Source organism: Seriola dumerili, unplaced genomic scaffold, assembly GCF_002260705.1.
Source record: "Seriola dumerili isolate Sdu_G_001 unplaced genomic scaffold, Sdu_1.0 BDQW01000149.1, whole genome shotgun sequence".
In the NCBI taxonomy this organism is placed as follows: domain Eukaryota; kingdom Metazoa; phylum Chordata; class Actinopteri; order Carangiformes; family Carangidae; genus Seriola; species Seriola dumerili.
This window is the reverse complement of record NW_019174404.1, coordinates 14409471-14430449: the sequence shown is the minus strand read 5'-3', so window position 1 is coordinate 14430449 and position 20979 is coordinate 14409471. Positions and strand designations below refer to the sequence as shown.

General features: G+C 41.8%; 1 protein-coding gene across 1 annotated transcript in view; it reads left to right on the top strand.

Annotated features, from left to right (window-relative positions):
• The window catches only part of LOC111226083 (pleckstrin homology domain-containing family G member 3-like), a 31118-nt gene extending 10610 nt beyond the window's left edge, over window positions 1-20508 (top strand). Inside the window, exons 3-18 of the mRNA XM_022751176.1 lie at window positions 5770-6311; window positions 8961-9061; window positions 10865-10934; window positions 11014-11060; window positions 11164-11314; window positions 11739-11870; window positions 12337-12519; window positions 12737-12829; window positions 13205-13291; window positions 13382-13412; window positions 13645-13743; window positions 13979-14011; window positions 14795-14805; window positions 16401-16520; window positions 17448-18903; window positions 19023-20508. Coding sequence (XP_022606897.1) covers window positions 5770-6311; window positions 8961-9061; window positions 10865-10934; window positions 11014-11060; window positions 11164-11314; window positions 11739-11870; window positions 12337-12519; window positions 12737-12829; window positions 13205-13291; window positions 13382-13412; window positions 13645-13743; window positions 13979-14011; window positions 14795-14805; window positions 16401-16520; window positions 17448-18903; window positions 19023-19645 — 3779 coding nt within the window. The 3' untranslated portion in view covers window positions 19646-20508. The remainder of the gene's footprint in view (window positions 1-5769; window positions 6312-8960; window positions 9062-10864; window positions 10935-11013; window positions 11061-11163; window positions 11315-11738; window positions 11871-12336; window positions 12520-12736; window positions 12830-13204; window positions 13292-13381; window positions 13413-13644; window positions 13744-13978; window positions 14012-14794; window positions 14806-16400; window positions 16521-17447; window positions 18904-19022) is intronic.
• The last annotated feature ends 471 nt before the right edge of the window (window positions 20509-20979 follow it).

Below are 20979 nucleotides of genomic sequence, written 5' to 3'. Positions count from 1 at the left end.
CACTCATCATTCATCATATTAAAAGTCTGCTCACAAGAGATTGGAGAGGAGCTAGGAAAAAGGTGATTTAGAAATCGTCCTGAACTTGGACTTGACACCTTCTTCAGGCCTTTTGCTTTGGTGGACTACTCTTATCACTGCCATCTTTAAGGTACGCGAGGACTGACACATTAGAACGTGTATGAATTCAAATAATCAGTGCATTTTTATATAGTTTTGCTTTATACAACTGTTTTAAACATATAATTAAGTCAACCTGATTATTATTATTATCTGTTGTTGATGCTTGAAACATTTTCCATCACACGTGGAACACTATAATCATTATGACTTCCATTGTTATTACCCTCGTTTTGTATCTCTTTTGTTTCCTAATACCCTAAGTCAAGTAGACATTGTGTTATGCAATGCGCTGGATACAAACAACATAATGTCTCCATCCCGTTGACAGTGTAAAACCCAAGTTGGATAAGCTAGATACTCAGACGTGGCAGTTATAGCTTGTCCTGGGTTGAATTTGCATGGTTATCTGCATAGAGGCTGGTTTGCATGAGATGCTGAGAAAACACAGGTCATATCATCACATGATTTTGCAACCAACAACTAAGATCACAGTTGCATGCCCTGGCTTATCATGCTCTCACAAAAGGTGGTAATATTAAGCTGGAAAAAAAACTGATGCATCTTTACCTACCGGATCATATCTGTGGAGCTTATTCCAAGAACGTGTTTCTTAGATGTGTCTGTCGTTGACCAAGCATGCCAAAATTGTTATTACATAAGCCAAAGAATTTTCTGTCTAAAGGAATGCTTTATGTCCCATACACCAACAACTTCAGACAGACAGAGATCACCTCTGTCATACATGTGACTGTAGCCTTTTAGAAAAGTTAATAACCAGGTGCTGGAGTTTTCATTTCAGAGTTTTTGTTCCCCTCTTGCACCACCTTATTAGGTACTGCATGGCATTCTTATAACCATGACGTCAGAGGCGGAAAAGTTTATGAACTGTCTGCATTGTTAGCCCTCTGATAAGCTCACACTGAAATGGAAGTGTAGACTTTACATTATTCGCTCTAGACTGATTAGTCATCGAGCCCCTCAGTGAGTGTATGTTCTGTCTGCTTTCAGCAATGAAACAGCCTGAAGCATTCAAGTCACCTGTTATAACCCTAGCACTCACTTGTTTCACATCAAATCGGGAGTCCTGCGCTCTGACTTTTTTTTTTTTTTTTTTGTTGCCACTTTCTTCGTTTAAAATCACTCAGCATTAACTTTACATGGTTATTTGGTTACAAGTTGTATTAATGTACAGCGGCACCGCGTTAAAGTGGACCTCTGTTCGGGGGATTTGGATTCAGGGAGGCAACAAAAGAGAAGGGAAGGTCATGCTTGTAGCATTAACACACCTTTGTCTGTAAATGTTAACCTCGGCTTAACAGGCAGGAAACTGGAATTCAAAGAATTACAATGAGGGGCTGGGAGTTTTTTTTTTTTTCTGGAATTCCAGCCATTTTTCTTTTAGCCACAACATTAGTAACCTGTTCACGCACAAGTGTCTGACCTAATGTAATCCAATGAGGATCACACAGTCTCTACACTCTTTGTAAATAATCTTGCTGATGACTTTCATAGAAAAACTGCTGTGAATTATTGAGGTTAAGAAGCTGACTGAAATGTAATACTATACTGTCTGTCTAACCTTGACTTGGTTAATGGTTATGTCTGTGAGTTAACAACTGTATTGACGTAGTTCTAAAACAAAGGAGAGTGTTATTGAGGAAGTATACTTGTGATGTGACATTGTGGTGTTTGAATGTGAAAATCCATGGCTGAGCTGAAATGGAAATTTTAGTCTGGACCATATATTTAACTGTACAAAACCGTCACCACAGCCATTCTGTTTAAGGTATGATTTAACAGGTCAGTCCACTGAGCTGTCAGGAAGGAAGGGCCATGAGAAATATTGTAGCATCTACTGATAGTCTGCATGTGAGCAGTTTATGAGACATGTGTAAATTGTAGCTACACAAAATACCCCGGCTTACACGTTCCCCCTCTAAACTGCATGAGTCTCTACATGCACATCAGTCACACACTGCGCCACCAACCATCACAGGTAAATTCTCAACCTGTCGGAAACACAATGTTTCTAAATGGCAATCAGTAATTGCATTGGTATCAATAAACCCTTATTAATTCCAAATACATGAAAAACATGAATTCATATTTGACAGCCTCAACCGATTGGTAGTTGCGCAGAAAACAGATGCTTCAAACTAGTGTGTACTGTTCACTGCCCCTTTTTTTTTTTTTTTTTAATAACAGTGGTTTCGTTTTATAGACCTTTCCCTGCAGTTATTGCCAAAACTTCACTGGCATTTGGGTTTAAAGGGATAAATTCCAAGATCTATTTTTCCTACCAATAAAGTTAATGGTAACAAATTGTTCTAAAGCAGCTGTTATCTGTCATGAGTCTCTTTTTCTGAAATCAAAATTGCTTGAATGTAACATCACATTTAGTTTAGTAAGTATGTTCATTTTCTCAAATTACTATCAAGGCAGTGGCTCTCAAAACACTGCAAAGGCACCAACAGTACAACCAGCAAATGCATACAAACCATAACAGCTTAAACACAGGAATGCACACTAAAGATATACTGAGATCACAATAAAATATAAGACGACAGTAAAAATAAACTGTATATGGATACTGTGTATGGAAAAACATACCAGGGACAATACAGTCTAGTCAAGCTTTATTTAAGTGAAAACTTGTAAATATGTTTTTAAAAAGGCAAAATTTGATACCAGACACTTGACAGTCCTCCACATCTGACAACTGGGAGGCACAGTAATGGGCATGGCCTTGCCACAGTGGCTACAGATCCCTCTGAGATTAGTGATAAATGTTTGCAGATGCTGAAGGAGCTCTGTGGCACTGAGCAAGACCAGACGCTCTGCTTTTACACTGTCTGCATGATAATGGTTGCTTACTTAGTATATTGAGAGAACAGCATCAAAATTGATGAAGTGCAGGAGTCACAGAGGATGCAAACTATTCTGCAGAACACAAGTCGTCTTTGTCCGGGGCGACAGGCAGAATGGAAAACCTTTGCACTGCACGACACAGGACCATGTACTCGGCTTATCTCAGACCTGCTTGTTGACCAGGTCATTTGCATTCCTCTGCACGGCCTGTTTCAACAGAGTCAGTGACTGGTTCACGGTGGCTGTTTTCCACCAAAACATGTGGTGTGTGGTATCAGCCACAGATAATGTCTGCCTGTAGAGCCTGTGTCTGAAGTGGTCAATCAAAGCTGTGGTAGGAGCTGACCTGATGCTGGAGTCAAGTGCATGTTCAAGTCTTAACATGTTCACTCTTTAGTGCAGCTCAGTTGTACCTATCTTGTTACACCACTTCAAATGTGCATATAGATAATGACTCTGAGCAATGGTATATTAACTAGTATGGAAACTGTGCAAGCATGGTGTTGATTTTTGGCTGTCTGTAGTCTACATTGTGCTGTTCCTCCCCCTCCCTTTTACTTGGCATTGATTGCAGTCTGCTGCACAGCAGCTTTATAATAGAGGGATATTGGGTGGGAGGAAGAGAAGGCGAGAGGAAGGGAGTTTCACATGCCAGATACAGAAAAACTCAAAACCAAAAGTTAAGACAGAAGCAGCAAAGGAAGCAGATGCCTCATTCTAATTCATAGTGGTGTAGAGAGTGTAGTAGCTTCCCATTGCACTCCTTTAACACCATCAACCCTGTGATTTGTCATGGAGCGTAAACAAAGTTTTCTCTAGTGGTCAGCTCCTATTTGCCAGCTCATCCATTTCTCCCAGTGAGGTTTTGCATGGGAACTGTTGTTGAGGCAGCCCAGTTTGGATTGTGGAGCTAGTAGTGCAGCGTGAACAAGACTCTCATGAGCACACTACTGACTCATGGAAAGTTGAAGGATGCCAAGAGGTGTCTGTGTGTGTGTGTTTGTGTTTTTGTTTGATTTTTCATGTGAAGCCCTTCATCCAGCTGCATGTCACACTTTTCTCAAGACTTAATAAATCACTAACTCTGGGCTCTCTGATGCTCTGATGTGAAATATTTTGTTCGTGTTATATAATTTATTCCAAGGAGAGGCGTAAACGACTGTATGTTCTCTATAAAACTGTATGCTTGTTAAAAGTGAATCAGTTAGATCGTAGCCTCTTCATTTACAAAATACATTTTGTCTACAGCATCAGGTTTGTGTTATCAGCTGTGGGCTGCTGTCTGTTGATGCACATCTAATGACAAAACATGTTAGGTTAAAGCTTGTCAACACTGGTGTATTTCAGGCTCATGACACAAGCTACATCTGTTGGCTATCAACACCAAATTATGCTCTTTATCCCAGTGTGGCAGTAGCACTCACTTTGAATGATTTCACTTAATATTTAGCTAAATGGTGGTTTATGCCTCGTTGAGTTCCATTTATGAGTCTGAAGTTAAATTACATTACAAAGCTCCATTTCTTTAGCTGAGCAAAATGGTTTTGACCTCTTAGGCCTGCAAATATTTAAGGAAATGGAGCTCTCTGCACAGTTGCCACTCAGTGCCCCATTCTCACACCACCATGACTTCATATATTTAGGAAAGGTTCCTGAGGAAAATTCCCCATCTGGCCAGGAAGGATGTGAAACTGAATATGGATTCCATTTCTCTTAAATTCAGACGTAGCTCAATTAAGACATATAAACAAAGCTCCTGTTCCCTTCCCCTGATTTTTTTTTTTTTTTTTCTTCCCATCATTTTTCCCTCTCTGTTTTTCCAAGGCTCAATCTTCAGCAGTCAGGAGAACAAGGGGAAATGGCTGGGTTTTCCATAGAATATGCAGTGTTGCAATTAGGCCATGTCAGTAATGATTTGAGCAAAGCCTTTTACTGTAAACCACTCCTCAGTGTCTCAGTCTTGGAGTAGAATCACAAAGCCCAGAGCTGTCTTTCATTGATTCTTGGATAGTAGTCTGTTTATTGTAGCTTGAACATTTGCAGAATTATATTTATCTGAAGTTGTCCCTAGACAGTGTCTTAATGCAGTCAATGCAGCCTTGCAGCTATGTTTCTACTTGTTGAGAGAAGACAACCATTGAGATGATTCAAAAGTGCATCTGGTTAGTAACATAACAGTAGTAGCATTATTGAAAAAAGTACATAAAACAGCAGATTTTTTTAAACAAAGTCCTTGTTCATCATGGTAACTAGGATAAAATACTACAAGTAAACTGAAACAGCTTTGTAGGAGAAGCGTAATACTCTGAACATTCCTCTTTTTAGAGTTTTATACCCTAAAAATTAGCTATGTGAATGCGTATTTCTACTGTTTACTTTTGGCATTTTCATCTCAAGCATCTCAAGTTAATTTAAGCCCTTTCGTGCAGTTGCAGAGTAGGCACTAGCAAAAGACAGTTGACAGGGTTGGTATGCAGATGTGTAAATAAGATTAATGACATTATTTTAGATAAAAAAGCATTATTTTAAATAAAAGGCACACATAGTAAGTAATAAAAAAAACTAAAATTAACCAAAAAAAAAAACCTAGTGTTTCAAAGAGATACTTGATCTAAAGTATTTTTTGAGTATGAGACGCTCAACCATTTCTGGTAGTCATAGGTTTGGAGTGTCTCAGGATGCCGAAGCCAGCTGGATATCAAAGTGTGCTGACTATTACTGCTGCTATACATTGTCAAATTCTGACACGTCTGCCTGTGTTTCTCTCACCTGTCCCAGAATCTCTTCAGTTGTCCTCGCCCCTCTTCACCAGTGAACATGACCAGGCAAACATTGACTTGGGCCCAGACTGTTACAGCCAGCTATGTGTGGAGCCACTGGACGGAGAGGGTGAACGTCCAGTGAGCCTGGTGTCCACCCTGTCCTCTGGCTCATCCCGCGATAGTCGCAGCCTTTTTGGAAGCACCATTGCTCTTCCTTCCTCTACCACCCCACCTATACCGTGCGAGGAGGACATAGACTTGGAGCTGAGCCCAGCTGAAGGTACCGGAGAGCAGGCTGGAGACCAGAGTCCCACCCTCACAAGCTCCAGGGTCCACTGGCAGGAACGGCTGGAGCCCAGGGTGATCGGCAACCAGTGGAACAATAACAACGCCGCCTCCAACAGGAAGGGAAGTGCTCAAATACGTCACATCCCTGCATTGCCTGTCGTCACAGACACCATGGCACCTAACCCAAAGTTGACCTATGTGGACCGTGTTGTCATGGAGATCATTGAGACAGAGCGCATGTATGTCAAGGACCTGCGCAGCATTGTGGAGGTGAGTGGATGTCAGGGTAATGCTGACTGTACTCAAATTTTATTTTCCGTTATAGTTGCTGTTTTTCACTTTCTGCCAAGTATTCACTGTGAGCCAATCATTGATGTTATAGAGAGTAAATCATCAGTATTCAGTGTATTTAAAGCACATGTTTGACTTGGATTAATGTGCAGCTATGACTTAATGTCTGCAGCACTCTAGGAGGAGGTGATTTACTGAATTTGGCCAGCCTGGAGCCAAAATAGGGGAATTGGGCTCAACAACAGTTGAGGGCAGATAATGGCTACTGTGTTCCAAGCAGCTGTTTGTGGCTACAAATGAGTCTGGTACTTGTAAAATATCCATTGGATTTTTCTTTTTCTTTTCATCACCAGGATCCATTCTGATTTCCTGCTTTCTAAACAAATCGGTCAGTTGACCAAAATGCATGCCTGACATCTGGCAGTTGTGTGCTTTGTTTATAGATTTCTAGTTCATAGAGATGAAGGCAGGGGAGTTTATGATCTGCTCATAGTGTTTTGTATAAACTATTCTGTATATTTACAGTGCAGTGAAAGTTTACAGCCTGTAGCCCAGGATTATGGACTGTGCTCATATGTGGAGTTCAAACACAGTCAAAACTGGGACCCAGTGCCGGTCTTTCATGGCAGGAAACTTGGGCTCTAAGATCTTATTCAAAGATAGTAAAAACCTCATCTCAGAGATGTGAAGCATGGAAAATAGAGGGATGATTTTACCACTCAACAGACCACTTATCTCTTATCACTTTTTCTACCTTTGTAGTCTGAAAACAACTTCCAGACTGAAACCTGGCTATCAATCTTCTGTGGTCTTGCGTAGAAACAGGAGCACTCTGCTGTCCAACAGTCTCGGCTGCACTGCTGGTAATGTCTTTAACACGTGAGGCATTTCTGAGAGTGACTGGCAGTAAACCAGCTAGCACCTCTCCTCACCTTGTCTCCGACTGCGCTGGCGTCTGGCAGTTGCTGTGGGAGGGAGCACTGCCCTCGTCGCAGCTTGAATAACGACTTGCTTCGGACAAACGCTTCCAGGACTTTAAACAATTTCAGTTGACAGGCACAGCAGCCCTGCCTGGTCTGGCCTCTGTCACACAGGCCCTGCAGAGAGCTCTAGCATAGCCTGATTTCTCAGGCCCTCCCAGCCAACACAAACACCTCCATCTTTGCACCAACGGGAGAATAACATAAATGAAAGCAGAGCAGTTGGCTTTTCCATACACTACACTGTGGGAACACAGTACAGTACAGATGTGTCCTTTTATGATTACAGTATGGCTTCAATCAAATAGATTCCATACAGCTCATTTTCATTTCACACCAAGCCATGGATCTGACAGAGATGTGTGAAACTCGTCTTTCATTTGGCATTGTTATTTCAGCAAACTAATTCAAAGCTTCCCCTTGATATTGACACTGAACTCTCTCACAACAGCTGTTGAAGTTATGTCCACTTTACCTTTAGATCTAGTTTACTCACTCTCAGATATCTCAGTCTTAACTGTCTATCAATGGAATACAGAGAACAGCTGTTTGACCCAGCTGGTCTTACATGTCTAAATACAACCTCAACACCTGGCCTGAACACACCCAGAGAAATTGTTTAGACAAGAATGTGGATCATGCTTATGGGATTCACAAAAAAAGCCAGTCCAACATGTCCCTTTAATAATTGATAAGAGTTTTTGTTGGTCCCACAAAAGGAAAAACAGCCTTGCTTATTCTTTACTAAAGCGCAGCCTGTGGCACTATAAGCTGGGGGACTCCATACATCGAATTAAATCTCTCACGCTATGCTAAAGGTCACGTGTGTATGGTGTAACACCAGTGGCGAGTTTTTCCATAGGAGACGATGAGACGCCCTGCTGACTGCATGTCAGCATTGCTCTCACTGCACTGGAATTCTTCATCCATGACCGACTGCAGTTCTTTCAGTAGTGCGATGTGATGACTCTACTCTTAATCTGGGCTGCCTGGCAGGCTTGCTATGTATGTGTGTGTTTGCAGCACATCATCTGGGAGGCAGGGTGTGTGTACAAGCTGTTTACTGGTAGAGTCTTCATACAGTCACCGAGTGTACGTGTGTTTGTCTCTCGTCAACTTACTCATCTACTTGTTTGGAGTTGTTTGTGTGCAGCTTACCAAGAAAGAGGGCAATCATCCAGATGTTGGCATATTTGGTTACTGTGTATTTTTATCTACTTCTGAATACCCCTGGGGTCTAGGGGGAGTTGGTTCCTGGGAGGGGAACAGGCTGTACTGATGCTATGGTCTGGGCGCAATAGAACCTCTTCCAGAATGTCACACTGGCCTCCAGTCAATGGAACAAATCCTTAAAAGGATCCTTTAAACATTATATAACTTGTGAATTAATGATCCTGCTTTTTTTTTTTTAACACAGAAAAGCCCTAAATATTTATTGTCTGTTTATGAACATTACATGACATTACATTACATGTCATGAGAGAATAGATAACTCATCATAGAGGATATAAGAATGATACAAGGGAAATTTTAGTTTCTCTATTGAATGCTCCCTCTACTGGTAAGAATGTGCAAGTGCCTGAATGATAGTCAGCCCTTAAGATGTCAACAAATATTGAAATGAGCTTATATATATTTTTTTTTCCAGGACTATTTGGCTCACATCATCGATATGAGCAACCTTCCCATACGGCCAGAACAAGTGTGTGCCCTGTTTGGAAACATAGAGGACATCTATGAGTTCAACAGGTACGTCATCACCCCAAATGTAAACCCACCAATCACCATGATTTCGTTTCTAGATATTTTTATCTTGTAGTTTAGCTTACAAGTCTTAAAAAAAAGTATAGTCAATTTATTGCATTATATTTGAAGAGACAATGTACAACGGAGTACATGGCAGAGCAGAGGACGCTGTGATCAGTCATTGGTGTAATTACTTCCTTATACAATTCCATTGGGCAAGGAATATTTTCATGCATATTGTTGTGTATGTAACATGTTATTCTGTCGTTCTAAAAAGGAATGTCAAGAAATTTCATTCACTGACTCAGAGTTTATGCAGGGAGGAACAATGGAGCAACGCACTCTAATGTAAACACTCTTGCAAATGGTGGTGCAGTTAGTTTTGCATTTAATCATCTTATGTCAGCAAGTGCTCATTGCTGCCCACGCTGCTTGACACACATTCCTCTTTCCTCTCACAGTGAGGAGCCTCCCTGGTAATGTCAAGGCTGTTGTACAGCTCTCAACCACAAATGGGGATGGTTTGAATCTTATTACTTTTTTAATAAAATTCTAGCCAGCTGTACAAGAGAGATCTTGACAGATTTTGGATCCAAAGGGTCATGTGTTGCCCTTCTCGGAGAGATGAAGCTTCTCTTCTCACACTGAGAGGTCGTGCCTTCTTTAAGTCAGCAATGAAGATAGCAATATTGACTTTTATTACTTTATAGTTTTGGTGGAGACATTTTTGTGCCATTCTGTGAATAGGTGCCACATGTTTATTTAATATTGCAACAGAGTTGTGCCAATTTGCAGGAGGCTGCCCACGGCAAACCAAATTTTTGTTGGGAGAGAGATTAGTATTTATAGTGTTTCTTTGGGAACATTTACACAAGAACAACAACAAATCCAGTCACCTCATTTACTCACCATACCAGGGATCATGTAAACCATCTTCTCTACAGTACAGTATGCTACTTTTCTGTAATTAAAACCCTTTCAAACCCAACAATTCTCACTACTCTGGGAGTCGCCATTAAACTCACATTTGATATGGAGATGAATTAATAAACGACATTGCTTTGACCCAAGAATTTTTATTTCTTTTTAACAATTAACCTTCTTCCAGCCGTCAATGTTGTTGACAAAGCAATCATGCAGTGTAAACAAATATTGACCTTCTGTCTGAAAACTCTCGACACCAATGTGTTTTTCATCGTGTCATTATGTCAACATGTTGACATATTTGCTTATAGTTGGTTTCAGTCAAGCCACACAGTCTTTGATCTAAATTATGGAATGAATTATGAATGATTCAGCTGAAAACTTTTCGTGTTTAGGTTTATTGTATTATGTAGGTATTTTTCCACAGTGACCTCTTTTCATATATGCTCCTTCAGTCATGCACATTTTACTGAGGTGATGTCACACTGTGTTAAGCATTAAAATACCATACAGTCCTCAGGTTTGGGTTTCCCTAGCTCAGAATAAAGCTTGTTTTTGATGGGACTGTGAGAACGGAGATTTTCAAGTCAAATGCATCTTCTTTCACGCTGAGTCTGAACATGACACAAGGTTCTTGTTTAACAGTGTATGCTGCCCTCTAGTGGAAGTATTTCTTAACAAATCCAATCTGACTCGAGGCAGAAATAGAAGTCAATACCGTAGAGAAAATATAAGCATTGATTTATTAACGGCAGCCACTAATCATTATTCCTTCCGTCTTTTCTTCCTTTTGTGGTCTACTTCTGTTTTTGTTTTCCTTCCTAGACACACATATTAGGTTAGTAAATCCATTAACACTGAACTTTCTGTTCTGCATTTCAGTGAACTGTTGCAGTCTTTGGACATGTGTGAGAACGACCCTGTGGCCATTGCTAGGTGCTTTGTAGACAAGGTGAGCATTACTATCTTCTTCACAACATTATCAGGACTTGAACACTGTTGATGTGTTTGTCTGCCTTGTGTTTCCTCAGAGTGAATACTTTGAAATCTACACTCAGTATTGCACCAATTATCCCAAGTAAGTAGCTAGGACAAATGCATGTTTTGCAACGTTTTGCTGTTGATATCAGATGTAACATGCTTGAATGAGCTGATAAATGTCATTGTCTGCTGTCCTCTAGCTCAGTGGCAGCCCTGACCGACTGCATGAGGAGTAAAACTTTAGCCAAGTTCTTCAGGGATCGACAGGCTGCTCTGAAGCGCTCCCTCCCTTTAGGCTCCTACTTGCTTAAGCCAGTTCAGAGGATCCTGAAATATCACCTGCTGCTGCAGGTACAGAACGTCCTCAATGGTCACATTGCTTCAACACAACCTTTTGTCAAAATGTAGTCTTTAGGCCTTTAGATTTATTCTACTTATTATAGTTATTAAGGAGTAGTTCACAGCCCTTCTGGATTATGATGAAGGAATGTCATTTTGTGACAGCTTGTTAACGCGCTGCACGATGCCTGTGAGTGCTGATAAACAGCTCAACCAAAGGGTGATTTTCCCTTTTCCAGTCCTTTAATTTGATTCATTATTAAGGGCCTAGAGGCTACAAGCTATTTAGGATTTTACAGGGTAAAAGCAACAATGGAAAAATCACAAAAAAATTGATATGGACACACATTTTTCTTTGTTTGAGGAAGCATTTAACTAGTTCCCTGTTGTGCCACCCCTTGTCAGAAGTTGTAACTGTCTCTGATCTCTTTTAAAGGAAATTGCAAAGCACTTTGACCCAGACGAGGAGGGCTATGAGGTAGTTCAAGAAGCCATAGACACCATGACAGGAGTGGCCTGGTACATCAACGATATGAAGAGGAAACACGAACATGCTGTTAGAGTGCAGGTCAGATAGAATGACCTCATATAAATGTCAACATCCTTTTAAAGATATGTATTTATGTCATTGTCACGTAGTGATTACATACTTTACAGTACATACTCAGTCAAGGTGAAATTGCAAGACTTTAGCTCCATTGTCCAGTGATACTGTAACTCTTTCTGCTCTTCTGTGGCTCTGGAGGGCCCAGTGTAATTTCTTTCATGTATTTACTCCATATATTTATTTTTGTCAGTAACTCTAGTCTTGCATAAATATGTATTCTAAAGATTCATGGCCATAACAGCTTTTTAGTGATTTCCTTGGTTTGAGTCACTGACTGAGTGGTCGGTTCACAGTTTTCTTTGTGCGAGTGTTGTATAAGAATTACAAATAAAAGCTGACACTGTGCTGGCATTTATATTCTTTCGTGCTGAAGGAACATGTCTGACAGTATGTGGATGCGGGTGTGTGCTTTCATGTGCATCTGCAGGAGATACAGTCTCTTCTGATCAACTGGAAGGGTCCTGACCTGACCACCTATGGAGAGCTGGTGCTGGAGGGCACCTTTCATGTCCTGAGGGCAAAGAACACCCGTACACTCTTCCTCTTCGAAAAGATGCTCCTCATTACCAAGAAAAGAGGGGAACACTATGTCTACAAGATCCACATCTTGGTGTGGTTTTTGACATTTTTCCATTGATTAGTGATTTAATAGTTTGAAAATATAGGTGTAGGAAAATGATGATATCTGAGTAAAGCAGAAAGCCTAACAAGATCACATCTTCTTTTAAATTACACAAGATTTATATCATAAAGACATACTTTTAATAAGGTAGCAAATTAAGTTGAGTGAAGCCTCAGTTACATCTCTTCATTCACTGTGGTTGCAGTGCTCTACCCTTATGCTACTTGACAGTGCCAAGGATCCCCTGCTCTTCAGTGTCATCCATTTCAAGCATCCCAAGCAACCCCATACAGTGCAGGTAAATGTGACCACCAGTAACTGTCAACTTTTTCTTCCTTCTGCGGCACAGTTACACAACACATATTATTGCATTTCCATCAGCTGCTCAGGAAAATCAGACAAACACTTGCTGTGGCCTGATTAAAAGATGTTTCATGTTAGTTTTATGTTTCAGAATACTGGGGAATACTAATACTAATATTAATAATAAAAACAAATTTGATCCCTGATTCTGATTCTAATACTATATTTTCTCGGATAACAAATCCATTTTTCTCAAACACTTGAGAGCCAGTGGTTTCCACTGTAGTCTCTACTCTGTATGCATGCATGTGTCTGGTGTATCTTTATTAATATGAATGACTTTCTAAATGACAAGTGCTTGTTGTTCAAGGCCAAGTCAGTAGAAGAGAAGCGTCTCTGGGCCCATCACATTAAGAGGCTCATTCTTGAGAACCACAACACCATCGTCCCCCAGAAGGTAAACAACATCATCCTTCAATCTGTTCTTTCTCCTTCAGCTGCTAAAGACCTGCCTTTTATTAAAAACACACCGTCTCTTTCTTTAAAGGCAAAAGAAGCCATCGTGGACAATTCAAACTGTAAGTGTTACCAGTAAAGTAACTTTTGTTATAGGGTTAGACCAATTTACCTGTTTCCATGGCAACCAAAGATGCTGCTTACAAAGGAGAAGGGTGCTTCATTCTCAGTGGAAAATATAGAATGCAGTTTAATTTACCAGGAAGATGTAGCCCATAACCCATCCATCTATGCAGAGAAAATTGTTTTGTAATTGCGGTTCTGAGTGTAATGACGTATCCTTCCACTGCCTAGATCCAGGGAAGTACCACTATAGTCCTGAGAGACTGAAGAAAGAGTCCTGCCAGATGGACGACTTCCATCTTGGAGGACGAAAGGGGAGAAGGAGATCGGGTAAAAGCCTCCCACCCCATCTCGTATCTGCAAAGTCACACACAAACATTGCTCCCTGTATCTGTTTTGCATAGTTATAGGGTGTAATGTTAAAAATATATATTTGTATTAAATATTGAATCATTAAATCAATAAATGTTAATGTTAAATATTGATATTAAAGAATAGTATTGTTAAACATATTTGTCACTTTTACCTCTAGTGAGTTGACCTTTTTCAATTTCTCCCTTTTTAGAGCCTGCAAAACAAATCATAAGGAGCACAAAAGGTTGGTACATGGTGGGGATTTGTGTATATCACTGGATGTTAGGGTGGGTGATCGATCCACATTGTGGGTGTTTTTCACTGGCCCTTCAGCCCCCTAACCAAGAGCTTTCCACATCTCCATTGCACTTCTGCTTTGTTCTCCCGCAAAGACACCTGGAAAACAGATCAAAAGACACACACACACACACACACACACACACACTCACTCCCATGCCACTGGCCTCACCCATAATGAAGTTAATTATATGGCACACTGGTCCAAGGCTTTGTCATACACAAGCTCTTTTCAATAGTCAGATTCAGCCTTACCCTCAGATCTGCACGTCTTCCTGCTCTCATCTATTCTAATTGGCCGTTATGAAAGAGAAAACCTCTCTTTTCTCATCCCCATTTCTCCTTTGCTCTCAGTGCAGATCAATTTTTCGAACCAATGTAATGAAAAACAATGATCATGTCAACCTTCCCATCCCGGTGAGGGAGTGGGTCATCACATCCTGGCTAATTGCATCACGTCCAGTTTGAGCCTCTGAGAGGAAGATGTTTCTAATTGGTATTTATCTAATCACAAGGCCTCCCTTAAGTCTGGCCAGACTAACTACTGCCCCACTCAGTCCCTGCTTGTGGAGGAGGAGATTGTGTGCTGACCATGATTGTACAAGATGCATGTGGTATTCAGGTTATTTTGTCCTGTAACATTTGATGTGTGCATGTTTTTTTTTTTCGGTCACTGACATTCTCATTTGTTTATTTCTCCTCCTCTTCTTTATCTTTGTTCTCCATGCAGCTGTTTTGAAGGTAAGCGTCTGAAATCCAAATGTTGTCTTTTCTTAAACCTTGATAAGCTTCTTCATTCTGTTGTAGCAAAGTAGTTTATGTATGTCAGTGTGCTGTGGTGAGATATGGTTTACCCAATTTTGACTCAGCAGTTCAAACTTTCTATTCTAATTGCAAAAGAAGTTCAAGCAAAACTGAGAAAGTGCAAACTCAGACTGCACAGAACATACTTTGACTTTCTGGATTACTTAAATCATATCTCACCCAAAGCTAAAGCAGCTTCATGAATAGTCCATCCCATTTACAGCCTTTGAATCACAAACATGGCTCTAGCACTGGCCTTGCAATAACAAACCACATGTCTATGACTTCACGCTACAGCATGCAGACAGTGAGGGTGCACTGCTGGGGGATAGGTGCTCCCTTCAGCCAGCCACTAGTGTCAGTACGCTGGCCTCCAGTCTCAGCGAGCCCCAGGCTGAGAGGCCATGTGTGGACGATCTAATTCCCAGAAGGGACTCTCTGGAGCAGCTAAGTCCTACTGACAGTGACCCGAAACTGGGCCTTTCACCCAGTCAGGGGGGGCTGGAGCTGGACAAGGCAGAGGAGGCAAAGGAGGAGGAGGGGGAGGAGAGTTACAAGGAAGATATACTGATGGGAGACGACCAGGTAGAGGACTTTGCCAGCTCAGTGCTGGCAGCCATCTCCTGCTGGCACTATAGAGCCAGGGCTTTGCTTTCTACTCACTTCACAACGGTGAGGGTTTCTGCCACCCACGGGTTACCCATTTCCTCCCCCATTCCGCCGGCTTGCCAATACTCTCTGCCACTCTTTCTCCCACGCTGACTGTCCTCCCTCTTCCTTTCTTTTTACTTCATAAACAGAACCAACTAACACCTGCTGCCATTTGCACAGTGCATGTTGAATGCCTCAGGTCGAATTGATATTGAAGTGCATGGACTGAAGTTCTCCCAGTCTACTAACAGTGTCCTCTAAGAATGTATGGGTGCAACTTAAAAGTCCAACTTGGTGCATGTCTTTGCTTGTATTGTTTTTGCTTTAGAGTTAAAGGTCATCCCCCTGTGCACGCACTCTACTCCTGTGACTGTTCGTTTCACTCATCTGTGTGGTTCCAGTAATCATGCGCTGTGTTTCATTATTGTGTTTTTGGGGCATGATTGATGTTGAAACCATGCCTGCATTTGCATTAGAACCAGTGGCTCAATGTGCCCTGTTAAATGTTATTTCACTTCAAAGGTTAATGCAGCCATCTAATGAAATGATTATTATAATAGCAAGAGCTTTGCTCTTTGATAATCATATTTTCTAATCATATTTCCCCTCTGAATTTTCATAATTAGGAAGTCTTTGTTAAGTTAATTGTTATACCAGTATTGTTGCTGAATATGTATTAATACATGTCATTTCAATAGGAAGACTTTCTTTGTAACCATTTTAGTGGGCGTTTCAAGGGTAACCTGAATTCACATTAAGTGTCTCGGAGATGTTTGTCCACTATGACAGATTTTTCTGCCTTACGCTGCCTCACAGTGTGACCTCTGTAGGAGGATTTACAGTTAAAACTCTCACTTTAATGCTGTGTTTTGTTCTTTCAGGATGATCAGAACACAGATACAGCGGCTGAAGTGAAAACTACACTAAGTGAGGAGGCAGAAACTCACAGGCAAGAGGAACAATATGTGGCTGTGGCTGTGAAAGAAGCTCTCACTACACAGGTAGTTAATAAAGCCTTGCATAATGTTTGTGCACACATCCATTAAGCCTCATTTCCGCACGTGACTCTGAGGTCACATTTGATATGTATCCACTCTGTCGAAGAATGCCCATCTATCCTCACACCCTTAGTACTGCTTAGTTTGTTGCTGAGCATATTTTCTAACCACTGTATATTTTGGATGACACTCTTTCAGTGTAGTTGCAGCTGTTGTTATTTTCTATTTGCTTATTTGTATCATGCCTGGAGCTATATTAGTGCCCGCTGTATATTTGTATTCATGTAAATTAAAATGCCGCACACACACGCACATACACACACTGTTGCCCTGGAGTCAGCACTCCCACTGAGGAAGGCAACATTTGATTTGGAGGCCAGGTGCTGTTCTCACCTGATTCTCACGGTAACTTTGTGAAACAGCTCCTGCATCTGAGTATAGGTTGTTATTCTTCCTAAGCTTATCTCCACCACACAGCTCTGAGCTGCACTTTCTTGCAGTTGCAGGCGCTCCAAAAGAGCAGGCAACACCTGGAAACAAATTTACATTAGTGGCAGACGAGGGCAACATCAGCAGTGTGAACACTGTTAGAGCTGCAGACATCACCGTGTTCACTGTTAAACCCTCCCAACATCTCTTAACCAAAATGTGCAAAAAGGAGTCTTTAACAACCAAGGCTGCGAGTGCAATCACAGCTTCTTTGCAAATTTTCCATACTTAGATATTGTACATAAAAATAGGTCAGTGTGATAAAGCCGAAGTCGGCCTCAAAAGATAAAACATGCATCATAAATTGTGGATGCTTTAGATTAAAGTGCCTAGTTGACTTTGAAAAGGTCCATTAACTTAATGGGGAATGGAGAATGCTTGCCATCATAATGTCTTTTACTCATTGCATTCCACATTACAAACAATGCTATCATGTTTCAGGTCAATGTGGAGGAGCTGTGCCCTCTAGACTGTGTCTCTCAAGCAAAGAAAAGCGATCAGCTGGAGTTGCATTACTCCCAATGTCCTGAGTCTCCTGTCTCCCCTGCCCAACAAGACGCTGACACCCTAGAACCTCAGGATACTTCTAAAGAAACTGGAGAGGAAGAAGAAGCAGGGAGTGATTCCTCCGGTCTCCAAGTGGAGGAGACGAGTGTGTTGACGAATGGAGAGCTCTCAGAGGAGGAAGAGGATGTGTTGGAGCATAAAAGCATCCTACCTTCGTCTGTGTTGGACCAGGCCAGTGTGATAGCTGAGCGCTTCATCAGCAGCTTGTCCAGACGGAGCAGTCTGGTTTCAGAGGACCTGGGTTCCCTCGCCTGCCCCTCACCTTCAACAGATAACGACCTCTTCAAAAGCCCCTCGGCCTGCATGGACTTGGAGAAACAGACACAAATGTTGGCCAGCTCTACCCCAGAGCCTCAGGAGACCTCAGAGGCCAATCTGTCAACACCTGCACACGAACCTGCGCTGGACGCTCTCATCGAAGGAGAACGCAGGTCCACTCTCTCCAAACAAGATCGCCTCCTCATCCACAAGATCAGGAGATACTACGAGCATGCTGAGCACCAGGATGCTAACTTCAGCATTAAGCGCAGGGAAAGTCTCTCCTATATCCCAGCAGGTCTGGTCAGGTACCTGAGCAGACAGCTGAACAGTGTCCCTCAGGAGCAGGCGGCCCCAGTCCACAGGAAAGGCCTCTCTCGGAACCGCCCCACTTCCTGGTCTGTGTTTGACCTTCCTGGATTAGAAAAGAGTCGAAACACTGAAACTCGTCAGAAAAGTGAACCGCAGAGAGCAAAGGAAGCCAAGACCAGATCTCAGAGCTTTTCTGAAGCCTTGACCACAGAAGAAGAATTCAGACCTTCATCAGACATGCTCAAGGTTTGGCAAGACATGGAGATGGAGGAGGAGAGCCAGGAAGTCCAGGAGATTGAAGAGGAGGAAGTTGATGACTCAAGATTAGAGGCAACACAGGGCAACGGCTTAGATGTTAAAACCAGCAAACAATCACCTCAGATTTTAGAGGAGTCTGAAATAAGCACTGCCTCAGATAGCTCCTCCATCTCATCACCCAACACATCCTCTCCAGCAGTAGAGGGAGGATCTGGAGAGGACCCTGAGCCAAGTAATGCCACTATGTCACAAGAGAAGAACCATGTCAACCACGACCAGCTACCTAAGCTCATTAGCCTCCGAACGAGTGTGGACGAGGACCAGATCCTGCAAGACATGGGAAAGATGAAAAATAAGGTGTTCCAGCTGGCTCGTCAGTACAGCCAGCGCATCAAAAATAACAGACCTATTGTCTGGCAGAGGAACCGAGAAACTGCAAATCAACAGGGCTCCAAGAACCTGCCTGCTGTCCATGAGGAGAGGATGCAGCTGAGGAAAAAGGGTAAATAGGAAGCAATTGTCGACTTGCTTTCTCTTACAGTAACCTACCGCTTGAACTCGTGTATGGATAAAACTGAAAAGCGTTCTCTGTTTTTCTGTTTTTTGTGTATATATATGCAGGTAAACCCAGCGTGAGATTGCCCTTAATCGCTTGTGATGAGATGGTCATCCATGAAGTGCGTTCTCCAAGCCCAGTCCGGACCCCCAGCTCTGGTGCCAGCTCCCAGAGCACAGTCACTTGCCCACAAAGCCCACAGTCAGAGACCTTCTACTGGCCCGACATGCAGGAGCTGCGCTCCAAATACATAGGGCCCTCCCACTTCTCCAAAGTAACCCGGAGCTGCACAACCGGGATGTTAGAGTGCTGTGCGAACATGTATAATGGCTGCTCACACAAGTGCAATAGCTCCTTAGACCTTCACAAAGCTCTGACAGACTGTCCTAGGACACAGTCTGCAGTAGAGGACTGGTCCCAGCCCCAGCCCCGGTTTCAGCCCCTGCTGTGCAGATGGAGCTCCTTGGACCACATGCTCGGGTCTCTTCCCCTCAATGAAGTACAGAACCTTCAGGAACCTGTGAGGACCTGCTACACAGCGGGCAAACTCCACGATGGGGACATCCTCTCCCAGGATGATCTAGACTGTGCAGCAAATTCTGCTGTCGGGAGTTCAGGGAAGACGTCTGAAAGTAATCTAGTGAAAAGCTTACGGGAGAAGTTCCAGAGCTTAAGCACGAGCTCGTAAAACATGTGAATTATGTACATTTCTATTATCAGGAACTATCATGTGGAAACATTATCTGCCAATTATCTGATGCTTCTCAACGTCCCTTTTTCCTCTTTTCTCCTCTAAAAGAATGCAAATTATTGTCTGCACAATGTTTTTAATACGGGGGACATTTGGTGATTATTTGTTTTGTTACTACAAGTTTAACATGAAAGGGATATTATTGGTTATTGATTAGGGTAATGAGGGGAAAGCATATTGTCTTTAAAAAGGTGTGTTGCATTATTTGTACATTGGGTATTTGTCTGCACTGTACAATACAAAGTTTATGTAAAATGTGTATATAGTCCCTTGTATCAATAGGTCCTACTTTATTATTACATGCATCTATTTGGGTCCCACCCACTGTTGAGGTTCTTGCTATAATCACTATAGCACTGCTTTAACCATGTTAACTGTCAACTGTATTTCCAGGGAGCAAAAAGGAGCTAAGCAAACCCACACTGATCTTTTATCCACATGAATACTGCCGTCTCATTGACGAGGGAGCTCTGCTGTCAGCAGAGTCTCTGACCGAACACCAAAGAGAGTTTCCTTTTAACATTTGTCGACTTTTATTGCATGTGGTCACAGCAGTAACTTGCTTCCACGTTTACTGTAGCTGCTTCTAAAACTGTTTTCACATATTGTATCACAGGAGCTTTATTTTTCTCAACATGTTGTTTATTTTCTTGAATATTATTTATGAAACTGTACATTTGGGAGAGATTTGCCTCATGTAAATACTGAACAGTAGCAACCCTTTTTACTTCTCAGTTCCAGAAAATATATTGTTTCATACTTGAAGTTTCCCATATTTTCAATAAAAACAGAAATGGTAAGTGTCCATTGGTGCTGTCTTTACCGTCATTCTGAATAGCTAATACTAATGTCCATTTGTACTGTGGCTGAGGGCTGAAAGTGAGGCTGTCTAGTTAGTTCTATAACTTCCATCATCAACTGGTTAAATGTTTCCATATTTATATAAAGCTGCGACATCAACTAAAACAAGATTAAAGGAGAGTCAGTGTTGCATTGCTGTGTCCTCTACATAACGTGGAAGGAATGTGTCTTGTTGATGTGATTCTTTATTCCCAAATGACGAGAGAAGAGACGAGAAAAGCTGCAAGCCCCGGTCGACTCAAGGAGAGACGAAACAAAATGATAAGCAGTGAAACTAAAACATTAGAAGTTATTAATAATATTCCTACAAAATAGAATACATTTCATCAATGGGACAAAATTGAAAAAGTTCCAAAAACAGTATGTATTTTGTCAAATGTGCAAGGCCAGTTTGCTGCAAATGGAAGTGT